Raw genomic sequence first — 19,819 nt, 5'->3', positions numbered from 1 at the left:
GGAAATACTACAAGTTCATTTTAACACGTAACTTTGAGGCATTGAATTCCAAGGGAGGAGGGAACCAGGTGTCCCTTCTTAACATCATGATGGACTTGAAGAAATGCTGCAACCATCCCTACTTGTTTCCAGTGGCTGCAGTGGTGAGGAGGGAAGGGGAGGAGAACATACGGAGGCCCCCAATTTATACCACTGCTGTTGTTTATTTTTAGCACATGTAATGGCAATACAGTTTCTGTTTTATAAGAGCTATTTAAAGGCTGAGAAGCTTTTGTTCAGGAGTGTATTGTTTCTTAGTGTCTAAGAAACATAAGACTAGCTGTATATTACATTCTCAAGGACAAAACGTTTTTTAGGTCTCCTTTATTTATATGGTGCTATTATACAATACAGATTGTTTCAAATCAGCTTCACAGTAAGAAACAGGAGAATAACAGAATCAATGATGCAAAAGTAATCAAATATGATCCTTAAATGAATTATTTTACTATCAGAAGTTATTATCAAATGTTACAAACGATTTGTATGTGATATAAATGCTTTTTTTTTCTCTTTTAGAAAGAATCCTGACAAAAAATCGATCACGGTTTCCACAAAATATAATTATTTTATATTATTTTACTGTTATTATTATTTTTATTGATGATAATAATAAGACATGTGTCTTGAGCATCAAATCAACATATTAGAATGTTTTTCTATGGATCATGTGACACTGAAGAATGAAAATTCAGCTTTGCCATCACAAGAAGAAATTGTTTAAAAAAATTGTAAATGAAATAGAATTTAAATTGTAATATTTCATATTTAATGTGATATTTTTTTCATCAAATAAATGCAGCCTTGGTCAGCATAACATATGGCATTATGTTAAATTAGTGTTTGAAATAACTTGATTTTTATGCATGCAGGAAGCTCCGGTCTTACCCAACGGTTCTTACGACGGTAACCTCCTGGTGAAATCCTCAGGGAAACTCACCCTGCTTCAGAAGATGCTAAAAAAACTCAAAGACGAAGGGCACAGGGTTCTTATCTTCTCTCAGGTATAGTGTGTGGTATTTATTCCCTCTTTTGAAGCTCAAAATGCCATGTGAATAACAAAAAAAAAACCCAGAAATACTGTATGAGGCGGACTTGCCTCTATTTCAATGGAAGATTAATTAGATGGTAAACTGTGAATAGAAAATAAAAGTGGAGCTCATTCATCTTTTAAATGGAGTTGACAAATGAAAAGGCGGAGCCTATATTTATCTCTGCTTTGTTGTTTAGTCCTCTGACTTTTTTCCCTCCCATTTTAAATTGCCTGTGGAATCAATGCATCCATTAATTTGATGAATGGCACAGGTAAAGGGGGGTTGTCTCGATGAGACTTCATTTTTCCACCCTTTTTTTATTTCTAAGTGCTTGAGAATAAACATACATATTAATGTTATACGGTAGTTGTTTCTTCAGTCTTTTAAGCTTGATTAAAGGGGAGTGCCGTGCTTCTGTGTCCTCTTGTTGTTGTATTTTGCATGGATGGAATTAAGTATGAGCTGGCAAGCCAGGTTTGCTTTACATTGTGCTTAATGCTGCCATTTTTCCCTTAGTTGGATAACGGTATCTTTTTTGTTTGTGTCTTGTCCTGCACTGTTGATCCCTCTCTCAGATGACAAAGATGCTGGATTTGCTAGAGGACTTCCTGGAGTTTGAGGGGTATAAATATGAGCGTATTGACGGGGGCATCACAGGGGGCCTGCGACAGGAGGCCATCGATCGATTTAACGGTGAGGATGCCGGCAGTAAACCTGCAGTGATGTCTGTGCGTGTGTGGATAGTACTAAGGCACTCATACTGACTGTGTGTCACCCTGTGCAGCACCCGGGGCTCAGCAGTTCTGTTTTCTGCTCTCTACACGTGCTGGAGGATTGGGCATCAATCTGGCAACCGCAGACACAGTGATCATATATGACTCTGACTGGAACCCACACAATGATATTCAGGTAATGCAAACACCAGTGCTGGGGAAGTAAACTGTGTAGTTAAAATACTATTAAAGTATTTAACTGCACTACAAGCTACTAGCAAGAATATATCATATATTAATATATAATATTATATATATAATTGTATTTTTTAAATTTAAGTTTAATCTGGATGCTTAATGATGGATGCTGGACTGCTAGAAAATATGAAAATAACAATATACATATATATATATATGTGTGTGTGTATATATATTATACGTATAATATTGATATATATATTACGAAATCGTGTTTATCTATAGCTCTCCATTATTTAATTATCACTTATGTTTTTCTTGCTTGTGTTCTTCTTTCACTTTGTCTTCATCTATTCTCCTTGTCCATGCAGGCATTCAGCAGGGCACATCGTATCGGGCAAAATAAAAAGGTGATGATCTATCGCTTTGTAACTCGGGCATCCGTAGAGGAGCGTATTACCCAGGTGGCCAAGCGAAAGATGATGCTGACCCACCTGGTGGTGCGTCCTGGCTTGGGCTCTAAGACAGGCTCCATGTCCAAACAGGAACTAGACGACATCCTCAAGTTTGGCACCGAGGAGCTTTTCAAAGACGATGTGGAAGCTGCCAGGACGATGGGTAAGCTGAAGTGGTTTACGATAAATGTTTCTGCACTTTGTTTGTGGATTTAGTGGATTCCAATAGTTCACATACTAAATCTTTTTTTGCAGGAGACAATAAAGAAGGAGAGGAGGGTAGTGTGATACACTATGACGATAACGCCATCTCTAAACTGCTGGATCGTAGTCAGGATGCCACTGAAGACACAGAAATCCAGAACATGAACGAGTACCTGAGCTCATTTAAAGTGGCTCAGTATGTGGTGAGAGAGGAGGATGGAGAGGTGAGATACAGATGCTTTACTGCTTGTTCCTCTACCTCTTTTTTTTATTAAACAAGGGATCAAAGATGAATGGTAGCTCATCCTTTCAGAATGACTACCTTAGAAATGCTTTATTTATTTGACTCTTGTATGCTCAAGAGGGCATAGTTTTGCAAGTTGCTGCTTTTTCACAAAAGCCCCTTGGATTGTTGTTTGCTTATGGTTTTAGTATTATGTGGAGGGACGGCATTGTTCCTGCAGGCAGAAAAAAATCTGATTATTTGGCATCTCTGAATTGTTTTTGTTTTTTTTGCAGTCTGAAAAGACAAAAAAATGTGCAATGCAGTGAAATCGATTTTTACACGTTTCATTATTTTTTATTATTAAAATAATTTTTCTTTTCAATTAAACAGTCACATCGGGTTGTATATAATTTTCTTTATTTTGTAACCTGACGCATACACTGCCAGTCAACAGTTGAAGTTGTTGTTTTTTTAAAGCTTTTTTTAATACTTCTATTTAACAAGGAGGGATTAAAGTTATCTAAAATGGCTGTAAAACATTTATAATGTTACAGAAAATTTCTGTTTCAAATAAATGCTGTTCTTCTGAACTTTCTATTCATCAAAGAATTCAGCTTTACCATCACAAGAAAAAAAATAATAATAATAAAATATATATATATATATATATATATTAATTGTAATAATATTTCACTACTGTTTGTACTGTATTGTTGATCAAATAAATGTAGCCGAGGTCTAAGGTCTTAGGAAACTTCTTTCAAAAACATAAACAAATGTCTATGTAATGTCATACAAAGTACGCAGTATTTGGAGCTGTGTTCGAATTCACTTTAGGGATCATGCTGATGCTTACATCGTTACTTTAGCAACCCATATAGATACACAGCTGTCTGAACAAAGGAATTCGATTTCAGCGATAGAAAAATGGCAGGGCAGACAGTAAGTCTTAAAGATAAAGATTTGTGGACTACCTTGGAGTACCGTGGTATATGAATACGGTAATCATTCAGTACCTTGTTATATATCAAAGTACAATTATTAACCATACCTTCACTGTACCATGATGGTACCACCACAGTTCTTTTTGTAAGGAAGGCTTCTTTGTTGGGCCAAAAACCTGTATTATGGAGGAAAGGCTTCATGTAGCTTAAAGGGACTAAATAATACAAAAAACAATTATATTATCTCATACAAATCCCAAATATTTAGGATTATTGTTAGTCTATAATAATTCTAATGATCTTAACTGAAGTCAACAAGAGGCCCGTGATGTATGATCTGTATTTGTGTTGGTGTTCCTGCAGGAGGAGGTCCAGAGGGAGATTATTAAGCAGGAAGAGAATGTTGATCCAGATTACTGGGAGAAGCTCTTGAGGCACCATTACGAGCAGCAGCAGGAGGATCTGGCCAGGAACCTGGGCAAAGGGAAACGCATCCGCAAACAGGTCAACTATAATGACGCCTCTCAGGAGGATCAAGGTACACAAACACAGATGCTGACAGTGCTATAACTCAGCATAAAACTGCATATATATGTGTACAAGAATTTCCGTCTCAATCCTGTTCTCAGAATGGCAGGACGATCTTTCAGATAACCAGTCAGAGTACTCTGTCGGGTCCGAGGACGAGGATGAAGATTTTGAGGAACGACCTGAAGGTAGGCGTCCTTATATACACACTTCTGTTCAAAAGTTTGGGATCAGTACGATAAAAAAAAGAAAAGAAAAAAGAATACTTTTATTCAGCAAGAATGCATTAAATTGATCAAAAGTAACAGTTAAGATATTTCTAACATTAAAACAAGATTTCTATTTCAAATAAATGCTGTTCTTTTGAACGTTCTATTCATCAAAAAATACCGGAAAAAAGGTTGCAAATCTCGGTTTCCATATAATATTAAGCTGCTCAACTGTTTTCAACATTTATAATAATAAAAAAAAATTCTTGAGCACCAAATCAGCATATATTTGAATATTAGAGGATCATGTGACACTAGAGACTGGAGTAATGATGCTGAAAATTTAGCTTTGCCATCACAGGAATACATTTTAAAATATATTAAAATAGAAATAGTAATAAATAGAAATTATTTGTTATTTTTTATTTCGAAATAATTCCACAATATATTAAATAAATGATTAAAATGCAGCATTGGTGAAAAAAAAAAAAAATGTTTTATAAAAAACATTTAAAAAAAATTCTGACCCCACAGTTATGGACAGTAGTGAATGCTTGATGTCAGACATCAAAGTACTTGGAGACTTTCAGACACCTAAATGAGTTACTTTTCCTTCAGGAGGACGCAGACAATCCCGCAGACAGCTGAAGAGTGATCGGGACAAACCGTTGCCGCCGTTGCTGGCTAGAGTTGGTGGAAATATAGAGGTGAATCTTCTTTCAGTATTATGAAAAGTGCATTGTGTAATTCCTTTCATCAAGTGAAGCTTTGGCTATTTACCTTTGGGATTTTAGGTATTGGGATTTAACGCCCGGCAGCGGAAAGCCTTCCTGAATGCGATTATGCGCTGGGGAATGCCCCCACAAGATGCCTTCAACTCTCACTGGCTGGTCCGTGACCTGAGAGGGAAAAGTGAAAAGGAGTTTAGGTATGTGTGTGTCTCTCTGTAATAGTCTGTTTATATTTTTTCTGCATTTGCATTCGTTGGTCTTTATTCTTGTGTGTTCTTCAGGGCTTATGTGTCTCTGTTCATGAGGCACCTGTGTGAGCCGGGGGCAGATGGAGCAGAGACATTTGCAGATGGGGTCCCGAGGGAAGGCCTGTCCCGCCAACACGTTCTCACCCGGATCGGTGTCATGTCTCTGGTGCGCAAGAAGGTGATGAATTACTTACTGCATTTTATGTGCACTGTTTTGATGGAATTATTATTTGTTTAATTATTAATTTATATATACTCCTGGGCAAAAAACTAAATGGGTCACAATGGATAAACACTAAGCTTTTAATTGTCTTAACCACAAATTATTGGTCAGGAAATTAACAAAATGTAAGCAAATGCACTACTTACAAAAGCCACCCAGAGATGATTGTATTGCTCAGATTTTGCTCCTTTTAAGCTCATGAGACTTAGTTGTGATTCTCTAAGTTGTGATATCTCTTATTTTAGTTTCAACAATGTCTCATATGTTTCTCTTAAAATTCCTAAACTCCTAAAGTTACTCCTAAAAATAAATAAAAGTAGGCACAAATGAGACATGAGAAATGTTTGAGAGAAAAAGAGCCAAACGTGAGAATGTGGTAGAAGAAACATAGAACATCTCTTCTTTGTCTTGCGGCAATCTCTTTCAAGACTCCATTATAGGAATATTTTATTGGTTATTTTATTAGTTGTGAGTCGTGACAGTGTCAACAGTGTCTCAGATGTTTCTCCTAAAGACATGAAAAAGTTCTGAGAAAAAGGAGTCCAAAATGAGAATGGGCTGTGAGAAACATGGGAGATCTCTTTATTTTCTTGCAAAAGGTTGCTCTTTTTGTATTAATATTATTATCATCATATATTATTATTGTCATTATTGAGATTTTGTCTGAAACTTTGGAGACAAAATGAGACCATCGGGGTCTTTAGTTTAGGAGAAAAATCTGAGCACATTGTGTGATATTATTGAGGTCTCTTCTAAAATTTTAGAGACAAATATGGGAGCTCCAGTTTCTCTAGCTGAGGAGAAAAATCTGAGCATAGTGTGTGATGATGATGAGATCTCTTCTAAACTTCAGAGGAGACAAATGTGAGTGATCCAGAGTCTCCAGCTAAGGAGAAAAATATGTGTGACGATGATGATGAGATATCTTCTAAAACTTTAAAGGAGACCAATATGAGAGTGTTAGAGTTTGTGTCAGGAGACAAGAGACTCAAGAAGCAAAAGTCTCCATTTGATGTTAAAGTAACCTCATTTTTGTCTAGGAGAAACATTTGAGATGTTAGTGATCTCATTGTTTTATTTTTATTTCCTCTGGGCATTGCTGTCTCAGAAAAACATTAAAGGCAGAATGAGGTTTTTGCAGATAATGGGAAGTTGTGTGTTGGGTGATGAATCACAATGAAACACGAGTTGCATGGTGATGCTCCAGAGCTGTCTTCAAAAATCTGCTGATAAATATAATAATAAATGCATCTTTACCACGGTGAAGCATGGAGGAAGAGGTGTCATTGTGTGGGAGCCTTTTTATCTGCTGGTATTGGTGAGCTACTTCACTGTGAATAGTCAATTAATGCTTTGGAGTACAGGAGAATATTGCAGAATGGCTTGCTTCCCACAATTGATCAGATGTTATGATCAATGTTCGTTCAGTTATTTTATCTACAGTATTTGTGCTAATTTCCTGACCAGTGATTTGTGATTCAAATGTTTAAGCCCATTAAAAGACCACTAAATATTTAGCCTTTTTTTTCCCCCTTTGTCATGCGGGTGGTTGTATAAACACATACACGAAGATGAAGATTAAGGCAATAAGGTAATATTTAAAGGGGGCGTATCATGAAAATCGTACTTTTTCCGTGTTTAAGTGCTATAATTGGGTCCCCTGTGCATCTACCAACCCTGAAAACGTGAAAAGTGATAACCAGTTGTTTTGGTAAGCCTTTCTCTGCAAGCATGTCAAAAAATAAGCTGATCAGATTTCGTCCCCCTTCTGATGTAGGTAGGGGATTTTATTAGAATATTTCCGCCCCTTAATCTGCACGTTTCTACCCACAGCGCCGCCATTTGGTTTACAACAGTGTAACCAGTTGTAAACCACCCTAACCCTAACGCAATGGCAAAAGTTGGAGCAAAGCATGCAAAGCCGCATGTTAACTAATGATCGTTGCGACAGAAGTGAATCAATCAAATCTAACTTTACCTGGACAGGACAGTAAACTTAATCTAGAGCTGATGTAAAGCCGCTATCGCTGTTACTTTAATTTCCTATCATCACTGTAAAGCTGCTTTGATACAATCTATATTGTTAAAAGCGCTATATAAATGAAGGTGACTTGACTACATCTTGTGAAAAGGGGCATAATATGTCACCTTTAATAAATCCAATGGGTAATCCAGACAGGAACATACAGTAGCAACATAAAACACATCCACTAAAGACGACACCAGACACTTCAGAGAACCGAACATACAGTACAGTATAGGTGATGATGATGATGATGATTGAGTTCACAGCTGAACATAATTCAGTGTCCGGGACAACAAATGAGTGACGATGGCAGACGATGACGAAACACAACGAGTCCAAAGTAACGTGATTGTGACACCCAGGAGTGTATATGGACTGCATATATATTTATTTTTCTAGCAATACATATTAAATATGCATCCAAATTAAGCAGGGCTTTAAAATTAAACTAAAATACATATTTAAAAATAAAATTAAATCCAAGTTTTAATTTGCCAAACTAAAACTACTTACACTTTCTCTTGCCCTTGTTTTTGTTGTGTATGTAGGTTCAGGAGTTTGAGCATGTAAATGGGAAGTTTAGTACACCAGATTTGATTCCTGTGGGTTTGGAGCTGAAAAAACTCACTGAAAGTGTCTCATCGGACCCCAACACGCCTGTTCCTGCCAGTCCGGTTCCGACTCAACCCAGCACACCTGTACCTTCAGGTGTGTGAGAGTGTATGTGTTCTATATAATGAAATGCTGGTGGTTTGTGGTTAATTAGACAGTAACATTTGCTTTTTTAACAAAAAAGATAAGACGGAGTCGGTGTCCGGTTCTCAAGAAGACAAGGAGATTACAGAACCAGAGAGCACCAAATCGCTGGACCCTGAGGTCAGACTAAAGTCATCAAGAAATATCTCCTCTGTCTCTCATTTCAATTGTCTTTATTAAAATGAATCTCTTCTCACAACAGCCAGTTATACCAGAACCCTCCCCTGCACCAGAGAAGACCAGTGAGGGAGAAGAGTCAAAGAGCGGCAGTCCGGAGGAGAAACGAATAGAAGAGAATGAGAAGAATGACACCCCTCCTGTCCCTTCAGAGTCATCGTCCAATCAAGCACAGCCGCCCACTAAGCCTAGTGAGCAGTCAGCCAATCAGACACCTTTGGGTAAGGATTCTTCACCATGCATATAATGATTCTATGAAACATTTCTCTCAATAAACAAAATATTAAAGTATTTTGTGTATTTAAGACTGCGGTAAAGGGAAAGAAACTTCTCCGGAGAGAGGGGAAAATAAACCCAGCCCAGCAAAATTAGACGAAAAGGAGCAAAAACCAGGTCAGCATTTGTGGCATTTGTTTATGATGCTTCCAAAAAAAAGAATAAAAGGGGTCACCGAGATTGCAGATCCATTTTATCTTCAAATTAGCATCTTAAAATGTGCACTTTCTACACAATAGGGCCTGAAACCTTTTTCAACAAATGGTCAGTACAAAGAGGTGTCCTCAGATAGTTTGTCTCCCTCAGGAGGTCAAAATAAATATTACTTGTTTTATGTTCTATTCATTTCCTTTGCATTTTGTTGTTAAACCCTTCAACCAAAATGACTGAATATTGTTTAAAACCCTGATTTGTGATTTTTGTATTTTTCTAGCATTACAAATTATACAGACATCCAAAATAAATAGACAACATTTGGAAAATAAATAAAATTAAAAATAAAATAATGCAAATTTTGTTTAAATTAAGCTACAAAACTAAGAGTTAGATTGGGACCAAATGTTGGTTGGTATTTATTGATACATTTATATTTCCCTTAAATAAAAGTACAAAAGTAAAAGTAAAAATAGTATATATATATATCTTTGAGTGGAATGTTTGAGCTTCACACATACAACACTAATATTGTCATTCAGTTTAATAATTCTCACAACAAAAAACATTTGATCCTTAAGGCTTAAAAAGTGAATAGGACATCGATTTGTACCCTATTAATGAAAAGTACTGTGCCAACCCGTATTTTATGCTTCCTGTCAAAATGTTTTATTTTTTGCAGCCATTCCTGATGATTTAAAGTCTGAAGAACAAATTGTGAACCAATTGAATGGAGAGAAAGACGCGAGGGACGACACAGACGAGAGCCACAGAGATGACAAGATCAGCGTCAAGACTCGGTTCATGTTCAACATCGCAGATGGAGGATTCACAGGTGAGTTGCAGTCTTACTGATGTTGTTCAGATTTGCTGTCTCGCGGACAGCGCATTCAGAATTCTATGTGAATTATTGCAGAGATAAAGAATGCATGGATGTGCATGATTGTTTTTGTGTGTTCAGAATTACACACACTGTGGCAGAACGAGGAACGCGCAGCTGTGTCATCTGGCAAAATGTACGACATCTGGCACCGTCGCCATGACTACTGGCTGCTGGCTGGCATCGTAACGTATCCTTACCTGTTCTTTCCATAGAGCTTTTGAGCTGTCCTGATATTGCTATAATAATGGCTTCTATCTTACTGTAACAAAAAACAATAAAAAGAAAAACACAATTCTTTTCTTTTCTTAATGTAGTTACAAGCATAACTGAGTGTGATGTACCAGTTTTAATATAAATGGATTGGTGAAAAATAACACTGCCATTTACTTGTTTTTGAAAGAAGTCTAATGCTCAAAGGCTGCATTTATTTGATCAAAAAGATAGTAAAAACAGTTAAAAAATATTATTAAGTTTTAAAATGACTGTTTTCTATGTGATGACATGACAAAAGCTGAATTTTCAGCAGCCATTACTCCAGTTTTCAGTGTCACATGATCCTTCAGAAATCATTCTTATACAGTATGCTGATTTGGTGCTCAAGATACAATACATTTCCTATTACTATGAATGTTGGAAACGGTTGAGCTGCTTAATATTTTTGTGGAATTCAAGATACATTTTCAGGATTCTTTGATGAATAGTATGTTCAAAATAACAACATTGATATGAAATAGAAATCTATTATAATATTATAATTATCTTTACGGTCTGTCTTTTAAAATAGTGTTCACCCAACGTGTTCTTTAAAGTGCTGTTTTTCAACACACACACACACACACACACACACACACACTCTCTCACACACACACACACCGCTGGGATTGCAATTGTGTGTAAAACCTTTTTAGTAAATAAGGTAATCCTTAACCAGGGACTCTCAGACATGGCTATGCCCGCTGGCAGGACATTCAGAATGACCCACGGTACACCATTCTCAATGAGCCTTTCAAGACTGAAATGCACAAAGGGAACTACTTAGAAATGAAGAATAAATTTCTCGCCAGACGTTTTAAGGTACAAATTATTATGTGTTTTATTTGAATTTAATAAAAAGAATCTTTCATATTCACGCATTCTTCATTCCCGTTTCAGCTCCTGGAACAGGCTTTGGTAATCGAGGAGCAGCTACGGCGCGCAGCGTACCTGAATATGACTCAGGACCCCAGTCACCCTGCCATGGCCCTCAACACGCGTTTCGCAGAGGTGGAGTGCCTGGCTGAGTCCCATCAGCACCTCTCCAAAGAGTCCTTGGCTGGTAACAAGCCAGCCAATGCTGTGCTGCACAAAGGTGTTATTCTAAAAATATAATAAACACAGTGACACTGATGCTTAGAAGCTTTATGAACCAAATAAAAACTATATGTACAGTACTGTTCAAAAATCATGAACAGAAGATCAAAAGTCTTATGCTCATCAAGTCTTATGCTCATCATATATATATAATTATGTTTATTTAATTTTCATTATAATACAAATATAACTAGACATCTAAAAAAAAAACACACAAAATAAATAAATAAAGGAACACCAATAGCTCAGATGTTTATATAAAACAGGACTACACCATAATAAAACAGATTAGAGAATAAAAACAAAACAATAACAAATTTCAAAAAGATGCAGAAGAGGACAAAGGTTCAATGTCCAGAGAGTTATATAATTACAAAATTCCTTGTAATATATTAGGGCGAAGATTAGTTTCCAAATAGTCCAGATGGGGTCCAGATGTAATACATAGGTAAGATGCTCCAGGGGAATCGACTCAAAAATGACCTCATACCAATCTTTAAGAGATGGAGATTTATCACTGATCCAATTAAGTAAAATATTTTTTTTCTGGCAGCAAAGGATAGAATATTATACAATTTCTTATTAGCAGATGAAACAATGCGGTGACACTGGGTCAAAATCCAACTGAATATTAAAGATCTTTTCACATTTTAAAATGTAATCTATTCTTGTGGTGGCAAATCTTCATCTTCAATCTTCAGTGTCGCATGATCCTTCAGAAATAATTATAATATGCTGATTGTCACTGGTTGCCATGTAGTTAATGCAAACCTAAGGAAGATGCGTGGCGCAGAATGAGCGATAATATCATACTTTTAATGAACATGATGAGAACTCAGGCACATGTTAACAAGAGAATCTGAGTTGAGGAAGACAGAAGGCATAAATACAAAGGAAGGTAATCAAAGGAAATAAGAAACCATGACAACTAATGAAGAACTCAGGCAATGACAATGAAAACTAAGACTAGAAACCTAACAAGACAGTGAAACAGAACATGCTCAAGTTCATGCTCAAGGTGCTCAAGAAAAATTTATTATTATTACCAATGTTGAAAAACTAAAATTTTCATTATTATTTGATGAATAGAAAAATGGTTTAAAATGTGATTTATTTAAAATAGAAATCTTTTGTAACATTATAAATGTCTTTACTGTCATTTTTTATCAATTGAATGCATCCTTGCTGAATACTCCAACTGTACATTTCTTTGATAGTTTTATTTTACTATTATTATTTTGATATTCACTGGTGTTGTTTCAGTGTTGAATCAGCTGGAGGAGCTGTTAAGCGACATGAAGGCTGACGTGACGCGGTTGCCCTCCATGCTTTCGCGGGTCCCCCCCGTGTCCGCCCGGCTCCAGATGTCAGAGCGGGGCATCCTCAGCAGGCTCACCAGCCGGGGCAACGAGCCGCCACCTCAGCAGGTGACACGTCTCTTGCCATATGTAGTCCATACAAGATAAATAATAAATGGGCCTTATGTGAATGAACCTTTATATTAGAATGTTCTGTTTCATCTCCCCTCAGCCTTTCCCTCAGGGCTCTTTCAGCTGTTCTCAGATGTATAATAGCAGTTTTGCCGGAGGGTTCCGTGGACCTGGAGGCACAGCGATGGTGAACTACAGTCAGATGCCCCTGGGGCCGTACGTCAGTGGTTAGTGGCTTACATTAGTCTTGAAATGAATATTTTGTTGTATGAATATCTGAACATGCAACATATATATAAGAAAAGAATAGAGCCTCTGCTTTAAAAAAAGTTTTATTCTAGCTTCATGCATTCTTTTTTTAATCAACACTTGAATTGTAAGTTTCATTAAAACTGCAACATTTTGGACAAAAAGCTGATAAAATTGCTTTTTTGTTTCAAAGACTACAATGTGCATAAGCAATGCTTTTATCGCTTGTTTCTGCTCCTTTTATGCCTGTGTTTTGATCCGGAGATTCTTTACTCTTTCAGAAGATGCGTAATAGCGCCCCCTACCGTATAACAGTGAAAACGCAGAAAGTCTGAAAATATCGTCAATGGAGGAGACAATGTTGTCTCAAAAATTACGGAAAATTCTGTCAATGCCGGGGAAAGAGTTAATAATGTTTTCAATACGTTAGCACAAAAACATTATTTATACATAATTCATCTAACGTTTTTTTTTAAACATTGTAGAATATATGGATGTTCACCTAACATTTTTAAATAATACTACTTGTCTCAGAATTTTTAGAGAACATATTTTCTTAGCTGGGTTAAGACTTATCTAGTCTCCCTTAGCCAGACTTTTATGTCTTTGAATTCTTATTGCAGCATATTCTGTCCAAGAACCGCCTACTTGAAAAGGAAGAGACCACCTGACCGACATGTAAAGCAAGTTAGTCTTGTTTTTACATGCCTTTTACTTCTCTTAATTAATATCTAGTTTACTACTAAGTGAACTTCTTGTAATTACATTTTGCAACCTTGTAGTCAAGAAATCGGATAGTGCTTTCTATTTTTGTGTACTAAATGCAACTACAGCCATGTTGTTAATGTAAACTAAAATGAAAACGATTAAATATTAAGCTATGAAATATATAAATATTAGGAGAAAAAAACTTTAAAAACTAAAATACTTATGAAAAATGTAAATATTGCCTTGGCTACTAACTGAAATAAATAAGTTGAAGTACTAAAATTACAAAAAAAATAAAAAATATATATATATATATATATATATATATATATATATATATATATAAATTATGACATAAGCACATAGCTAAATTACTAAAACAAACTCAAATTAAAATTAAAACTGAAAATAAAAAGATAAAAGCTAATTCTATAATGACACTGGGCATTCTTTCTGCAAGCAGTCTGAGACTAAAGGCCCGTTCACACCAAGAACAATAACTATAAAGTTAACTACCACTATATTAGCATCCACACCACGGACGGTATTGTTTATTTTAAGCGCGTGCTTGTCCGCTGCTTTAAATGCTCGAGCTCGTTACAGCAGGATGGATTCTGATTGGCTGTCAATATTTGTATTGTTCATCATCTGGATAAAATCGTTCTGAAAGAGATTCCAACTATTGTTTCTCTGTGCCGTTATCATTATAGCTGTGGTGTGAACGCTTCTATTCTTTAATATTGAGAACAATTTTAATAACTATATCTTTATTGTTCTCTTTATAGTTATCGTCCTTGGTGTGAACGGGCCTTAAGACTTACCCGGTGACCACTGAGAGCATAATACCTAAAGGCAGTAACTAGGTTTAATATATGGAAGTATAATTCTGCTGTTTTCTTCTTCTTAGTGTCCTCAAACGGACCTCCGGCACCAACCAGCCACCTGGAGAAGAAGTCCAGTGATGTTCTGCGTGATGTGGCCACCCCTGATTTGAAATCAGGCAAACCCAGCGATGTTATATGCATCGAGGACTAGCCCGCAGCAACTCCATCCTCTATCTGTACGACAGACAGAACCGTGGGGAACTCCTCCAGACAACAAATATTAAACAGCGAACCTTATCAGTTGCACTTTTTGTCTTTCAGAATCTGTACTTGTATACGCCTACAAGTTTTATTCGGTAGAGTTCCGTTTCTCTTTCATTCTTTTTTAACTTCTGCGATACGAAAGTCTTGATCGATTAAGGAGAGACTGAGGACGCTTATATAGAGGGCACCATTGTTCTGACAGTCCTTTGAGCTTTGTTTTTATATTATTATTTTTACATCATGATGTGTTTTTCTTGATGGCCATGAAGGACATTTTCATCTCTGCTAACGTTGAGCCATCTGGAGGTGCTACTAGTTCCTGGCCAGCTCAAGGACCGGACGTCCCACCTCTGGGTTCATTTGCAGCCTCTGCTTTGCTCCTGGTTCTGCTCATGAGTGGTGTGTTATTGCTGCCCCTGCAGGTTATTGCTGTGTAGTGCATCTAAAAACAGAATAGTGCAATGACTGTCATTTTTCTCTGGAATACATCAGATGATTTTACAGTATGTCACCACTAATGTTTTCGTTTCGAATTGTACTATACATATTTTTTTCAGTTTACATTTACTCTTTAAGAAGAAAAAGAGTGTTGACCCATGAAAGTTTAAATGGTGCTTTTAGTGATTTTGTTTCATTATAATTAAAATAATAATATTTAGCCCTAAGGAAATTAATAGTACTTTTGAAAAACAATTTAAAACAGTGTACACTCAAATGAATTAGCAGCCTAATAAAAGCTTAGAATGCTTCATGCAAGATCACATGACCTGCTGAATAATACGCACTAAACAAAAAAATCTGATTGCGTGCACCTAAGAGCGGTAATAAATCAATGGCAAATGGAATGTTTTCCTGAACTAAGAGCTTTTGAAAAATCAGAAAAACCTCCCAATTGTGGTGTTTGCTGTCAAACATTAGAGCTTACCAACAACTTTAAAGGAATGTTTCATTTTAAATGCAATGTGACCGCTATTGACATAATTTGTGGCAAGCTGTAGAATACCGCAGAAATTATTGTGTCCCTCGGTTTGTAAAAAACAAAGTATTTATAGTAATTAATTTGCAATGTAAGTCTATAGTGAAACTGTACAGGGTCAGAATAAATGTTAACTTGTACATTATCGTGACTTTTTACATGAAACAAACTCCGCCCTTAATTCCATGCCTGGAAATGTTTTGGTAACATATACAAGTAGTCTCACTTAAAAGGACAATTTATAGATTCAATTTTATTTTAATTTGCGTAAATGTAAATTTTTTTTATTAAATTTTTTATATTTTAAATGTTGCTGAATTATTCACGTAGGTGCTTAAACAAAAATAAGTTTCACATTTTTGCTTTTAAACACTCTCAAATGATAAAATGCATTTTTAATGACCTTTTGTTTGATTTTACAAATTGAGGGACAAGCCAAATTATATTCTGTAGTTATCAACGGCATGCCTGAAATATTTCTACAAGTTTTTAATTTCAAAGTGAATTCAGATCCACAGGAATATTTGTGCAGTGTTTCCAACGTGTTCCTGACTGGACTCACATGCGGATACACTGAATTTGTAAACTTAATTACCCACATTTTGTATTATTATTATCATTTTCTTTCTATTGTCAGATGCAGTTTGCTTGACATTTTGTAAAAACTTGGACCCTAAGTGCGTCGGTTTACTAAGCCGAGCTTATGGATAGTATTGACATGATTGTTCTGGTGCCATAAGTGGTGTGAATATGGATTTTATTTTATTTTTTATCTGAAATGATATGCCTTGTGTAACTGTGTTTTAAGCAGCGCACTTTATATGGAGATCGGATGTGACCATAGAGACGACATCTCCTATGGGCCATTTCAAACGCAGTAGAAACCTCCTTCAATAACTCGTATACTCAGTTTCAGTCTGTGGTAGTCATGTTAATTAATGTAGATAAAGTTTTTTTTTTTTTTTTTTTTTTTTTTTGCATCTCAGCATCAATGTAAATGGCACTGAAGTGTCATGGCTGACCGTAAATGTGATCATAGTTTCTTTTGCAGTAGTTTTAACTTAAGGGTTTCAAGATGATGGTGTGTGTATGGGGTGGGGGTTAAATATTGAAATATTTACACGCACACGTGAGAAACCTCAAAGGATTTCAATGAAACACAAAGGCAGCCTCAAGAGTCAAGGGAACTTAAACCCAAGGTTATAAAGAGAGAGCCAGCAGCATAAAATGTGTTGTGAATTTAAGTTTTGTTTTTATCCTGTGTGATGAGTTTACACCATTTCATTTATTCTTTTTTATTACAGTATTGATATTGACATTGAGCTCCATTTAAATGCAATCAAACTGAAGCCAAAATGAATGTATGAAGTATTTAAAAAAAGCTTCAGTCTAATGTTAGAAGTCTCTTCATTCAAGTACATAGGCTTCAAAAGCTACCAAAAGACCCTGGTCAAGACACCTTTGTTGCAACGAACGCACTGCATGTGAGATGTCTTCAGATTACTTTGGACCAGAGAGATCTTTGTCCTGGTTTCTAAACAGCTATGAGCAAAACAATATTGCTATTCTGCAGAGATAAGAATATGGAAAACACAAGTGAACTACCATCATTTCACTTTGTACTCAGTGTATTTGTTTAATGTGTTTTAATAAATTCTCTCCAATAAGATACATGGTCTGTTTCTTTTTCATTTCAATGTTTGCTTCTAATTCAAATGTTTGTGGATTATAGGGCATACATATATATATATATATGTGTGTGTGTGTGTATATATATATTACTTTCATGCTTTAGCATTCTGGTGGGCACTAGAAGAGGGGTCACTAGTGTCAGTTTTTGTATTGCAAATTTTATCAGAAGATTGGAGGGAGTATTTGTCTTTTATAATTATAAAGGCATATTAGATATAGTGGCAAGCTAAGTCAGGAATTTAACTCTGACATGTTGACCAATAAAATATTAGAGGAATGGATACTAGTGATAACATACAGTACGTCTGTTTGTAGACACAGCCCAGTAAACACTAAAACCACAAACATTTCAAAACGCATGAAAAAAGACATTAAGTATGCAGCTACTGTATGTCTTCACTTGTTGCAACAGCCTCAACATGCCAGCTTGCTTGGGGTAGTTTGGGAACGCAGCTGTGCTGTATCCTGAAAGCCAGGCTGCACAGACTGTATCACGGACTCGTAGCCAGAAGCAATGACTACGTTACTAGTTTGCTCTAAGGGTTGGGAACCAAAATCGGACAGAGACTGGTAACTTGATATTTTTGGCATAGAAGAAAGCTGAAATCCAGGCTGGGCCAGCTGAGATACAGGGTAGAAGTTGGTTGATTTAGAATATGCACATTTGAGAAATTATCCTATATCAAAGGACAGAATTGTATATATGAGGCCCCTATAATGCACTGGATTGGCTTAGGGATTGTAGCTGGGTTGTGCTAAAGACTGGTGGCTGGGCAGTATTTGAGGCTAGCAGTTTGGTTCCATTGTACTCTAGGATTTGGGAAGGAGCTAGTTAAGCTGGTTAAAAGGTTGGTCAACAGGCTGGGACACAGACAGAGAGTTGAGCTTATTGCAGGCCACTGGGTTCTGGGCAATAAGTTAAAATTTGGACCAACAATCTATATATTGTTTCCTATTTTTGCAAATGCCAGCCTGACTTCATTCCTTGGCCCAATCAGTTGTAATTAGTTTAATGAAATTACAGCTTAAGATTCTATATAGACTTCGAAACCAATTACATAACATAAGACCCTGTTTACACCTGGTATTAACATGATTTCTGTCCTGATTTCTTTGAGGCGAGGTTCTAGTTTTGGTTTTGTTTCATGTCTTATTTTGTGCCATGTGCTCCCCTTTGTCATGTGATTCACTTGTCCTCATGTAATGTGCTTCCTTGTTTAATGTGTTCTCATATCCAACAAAAAAAATAATGAGTCCTAGTTGGAAACGTGAGAAGAGAGAGTGTAATAGTTTTGGATGGAGTGTGGGGAAATTAGTTAGAGATGTGAGATTGGAGAATGTTGGATACGCTCCAATAATTCCTTTATCTCCAGTACCATTATGGGTTATGCCCCAACCAGAAGTAGATCTAAGTTTATTAGAAAAAAGACAAAAGGAAGGTTCATATGAAACAGAAGTATATAACGTAACGTAAGGGAGTAAAATTGGGTCAAGATATGGGGAATATATGCACATTTACAGATACAGTACTTCAAAAGATTCAAAAACTGGTCATGTGGGTTCTGCATTCATTATTCCAAAGGTTAAAGTGTATAAGAATAAAAGGATATCAGATTGGTGTATACTGGAGAGATGTTTTCAATAATTATGGCAATAATGTGGATTAGGGAAGTTAAAATATCCAAGGCAGTAATATGTTCAGATTGTAGTTCAGCTCAAATAAGTTTGAAGGAGATGAAGTCAGAAACAAGACAGGTTATGGTAATAGAGATAATCCAAGAATTATATTCAATCAAACAAGCTAGTTTAAAGGTACAGTTTTTGTGGGTTCCAGCTCATATTAGGTTAAGAGGTAATGAGGAGGCTGATGCATTGGCAAAAAAGGCAATAGAACAAGAAATAGTATATATACAGATTTTATTTAGTAGGTCAGAAGTTAAATCAATTATTAAAAAGAATATTCTGAAAATATGGCAGCAATATTGGGATAATGAAATACAGTGGTGGGCCGTCAGGGCCAGCAAAGCCTTCTCTGCTGGACAAAACACTATCAGAATCACTGATTCTTATCTAAAATAAAATAATTTTTTTTATATAAATGAGTATTAAATTATTCCCATTAGTCTGTTCTCTTAATTTTATAGCTTTTCTCTTGGTTGCGCTTAGCCTGGGAAAACCCAGACCACTCTCAGTTGTAACTGAGTAAGGGTCTGGCAAAGCTCCATAGACAATTCATTTCCACAGGGGCGTCACCAACGGACGTCGGAGAGATCTAAAACCAATCAGAGCGATGAATGACATGA

At 36.2% G+C, this 19,819-nt stretch overlaps 1 protein-coding gene across 2 annotated transcripts in view; it reads left to right on the top strand.

The window, feature by feature from the left end:
* chd5 (chromodomain helicase DNA binding protein 5) overlaps window positions 1-17,480 on the top strand; it is a 38,911-nt gene extending 21,431 nt beyond the window's left edge. The window contains exons 19-40 of one of the 2 annotated variants that reach the window (XM_079597292.1): window positions 2-143; window positions 912-1,043; window positions 1,649-1,766; window positions 1,858-1,982; window positions 2,356-2,602; window positions 2,695-2,867; window positions 4,177-4,351; window positions 4,464-4,529; window positions 5,169-5,257; window positions 5,345-5,478; window positions 5,563-5,707; window positions 8,327-8,486; window positions 8,575-8,654; window positions 8,737-8,932; window positions 9,018-9,104; window positions 9,823-9,975; window positions 10,102-10,210; window positions 10,965-11,097; window positions 11,176-11,371; window positions 12,637-12,800; window positions 12,904-13,030; window positions 14,668-17,480. In XM_079597292.1, the coding sequence (XP_079453418.1) occupies window positions 2-143; window positions 912-1,043; window positions 1,649-1,766; window positions 1,858-1,982; window positions 2,356-2,602; window positions 2,695-2,867; window positions 4,177-4,351; window positions 4,464-4,529; window positions 5,169-5,257; window positions 5,345-5,478; window positions 5,563-5,707; window positions 8,327-8,486; window positions 8,575-8,654; window positions 8,737-8,932; window positions 9,018-9,104; window positions 9,823-9,975; window positions 10,102-10,210; window positions 10,965-11,097; window positions 11,176-11,371; window positions 12,637-12,800; window positions 12,904-13,030; window positions 14,668-14,795 (3,079 nt within the window). In that variant the 3' untranslated portion in view covers window positions 14,796-17,480. Of the gene's footprint in view, window position 1; window positions 144-911; window positions 1,044-1,648; window positions 1,767-1,857; window positions 1,983-2,355; window positions 2,603-2,694; window positions 2,868-4,176; window positions 4,352-4,442; window positions 4,530-5,168; window positions 5,258-5,344; window positions 5,479-5,562; window positions 5,708-8,326; window positions 8,487-8,574; window positions 8,655-8,736; window positions 8,933-9,017; window positions 9,105-9,822; window positions 9,976-10,101; window positions 10,211-10,964; window positions 11,098-11,175; window positions 11,372-12,636; window positions 12,801-12,903; window positions 13,031-14,667 lie in introns of both variants that reach the window. The other variant, XM_079597291.1, reaches the window with a different exon arrangement.
* The last annotated feature ends 2,339 nt before the right edge of the window (window positions 17,481-19,819 follow it).

Source organism: Phoxinus phoxinus (genome assembly GCF_949152265.1).
Source record: "Phoxinus phoxinus genome assembly, chromosome: 22".
Taxonomy (NCBI): domain Eukaryota; kingdom Metazoa; phylum Chordata; class Actinopteri; order Cypriniformes; family Leuciscidae; genus Phoxinus; species Phoxinus phoxinus.
The sequence above is the reverse complement of the archived record's forward strand: the minus strand, read 5'-3'. Positions and strand labels throughout refer to the sequence as shown.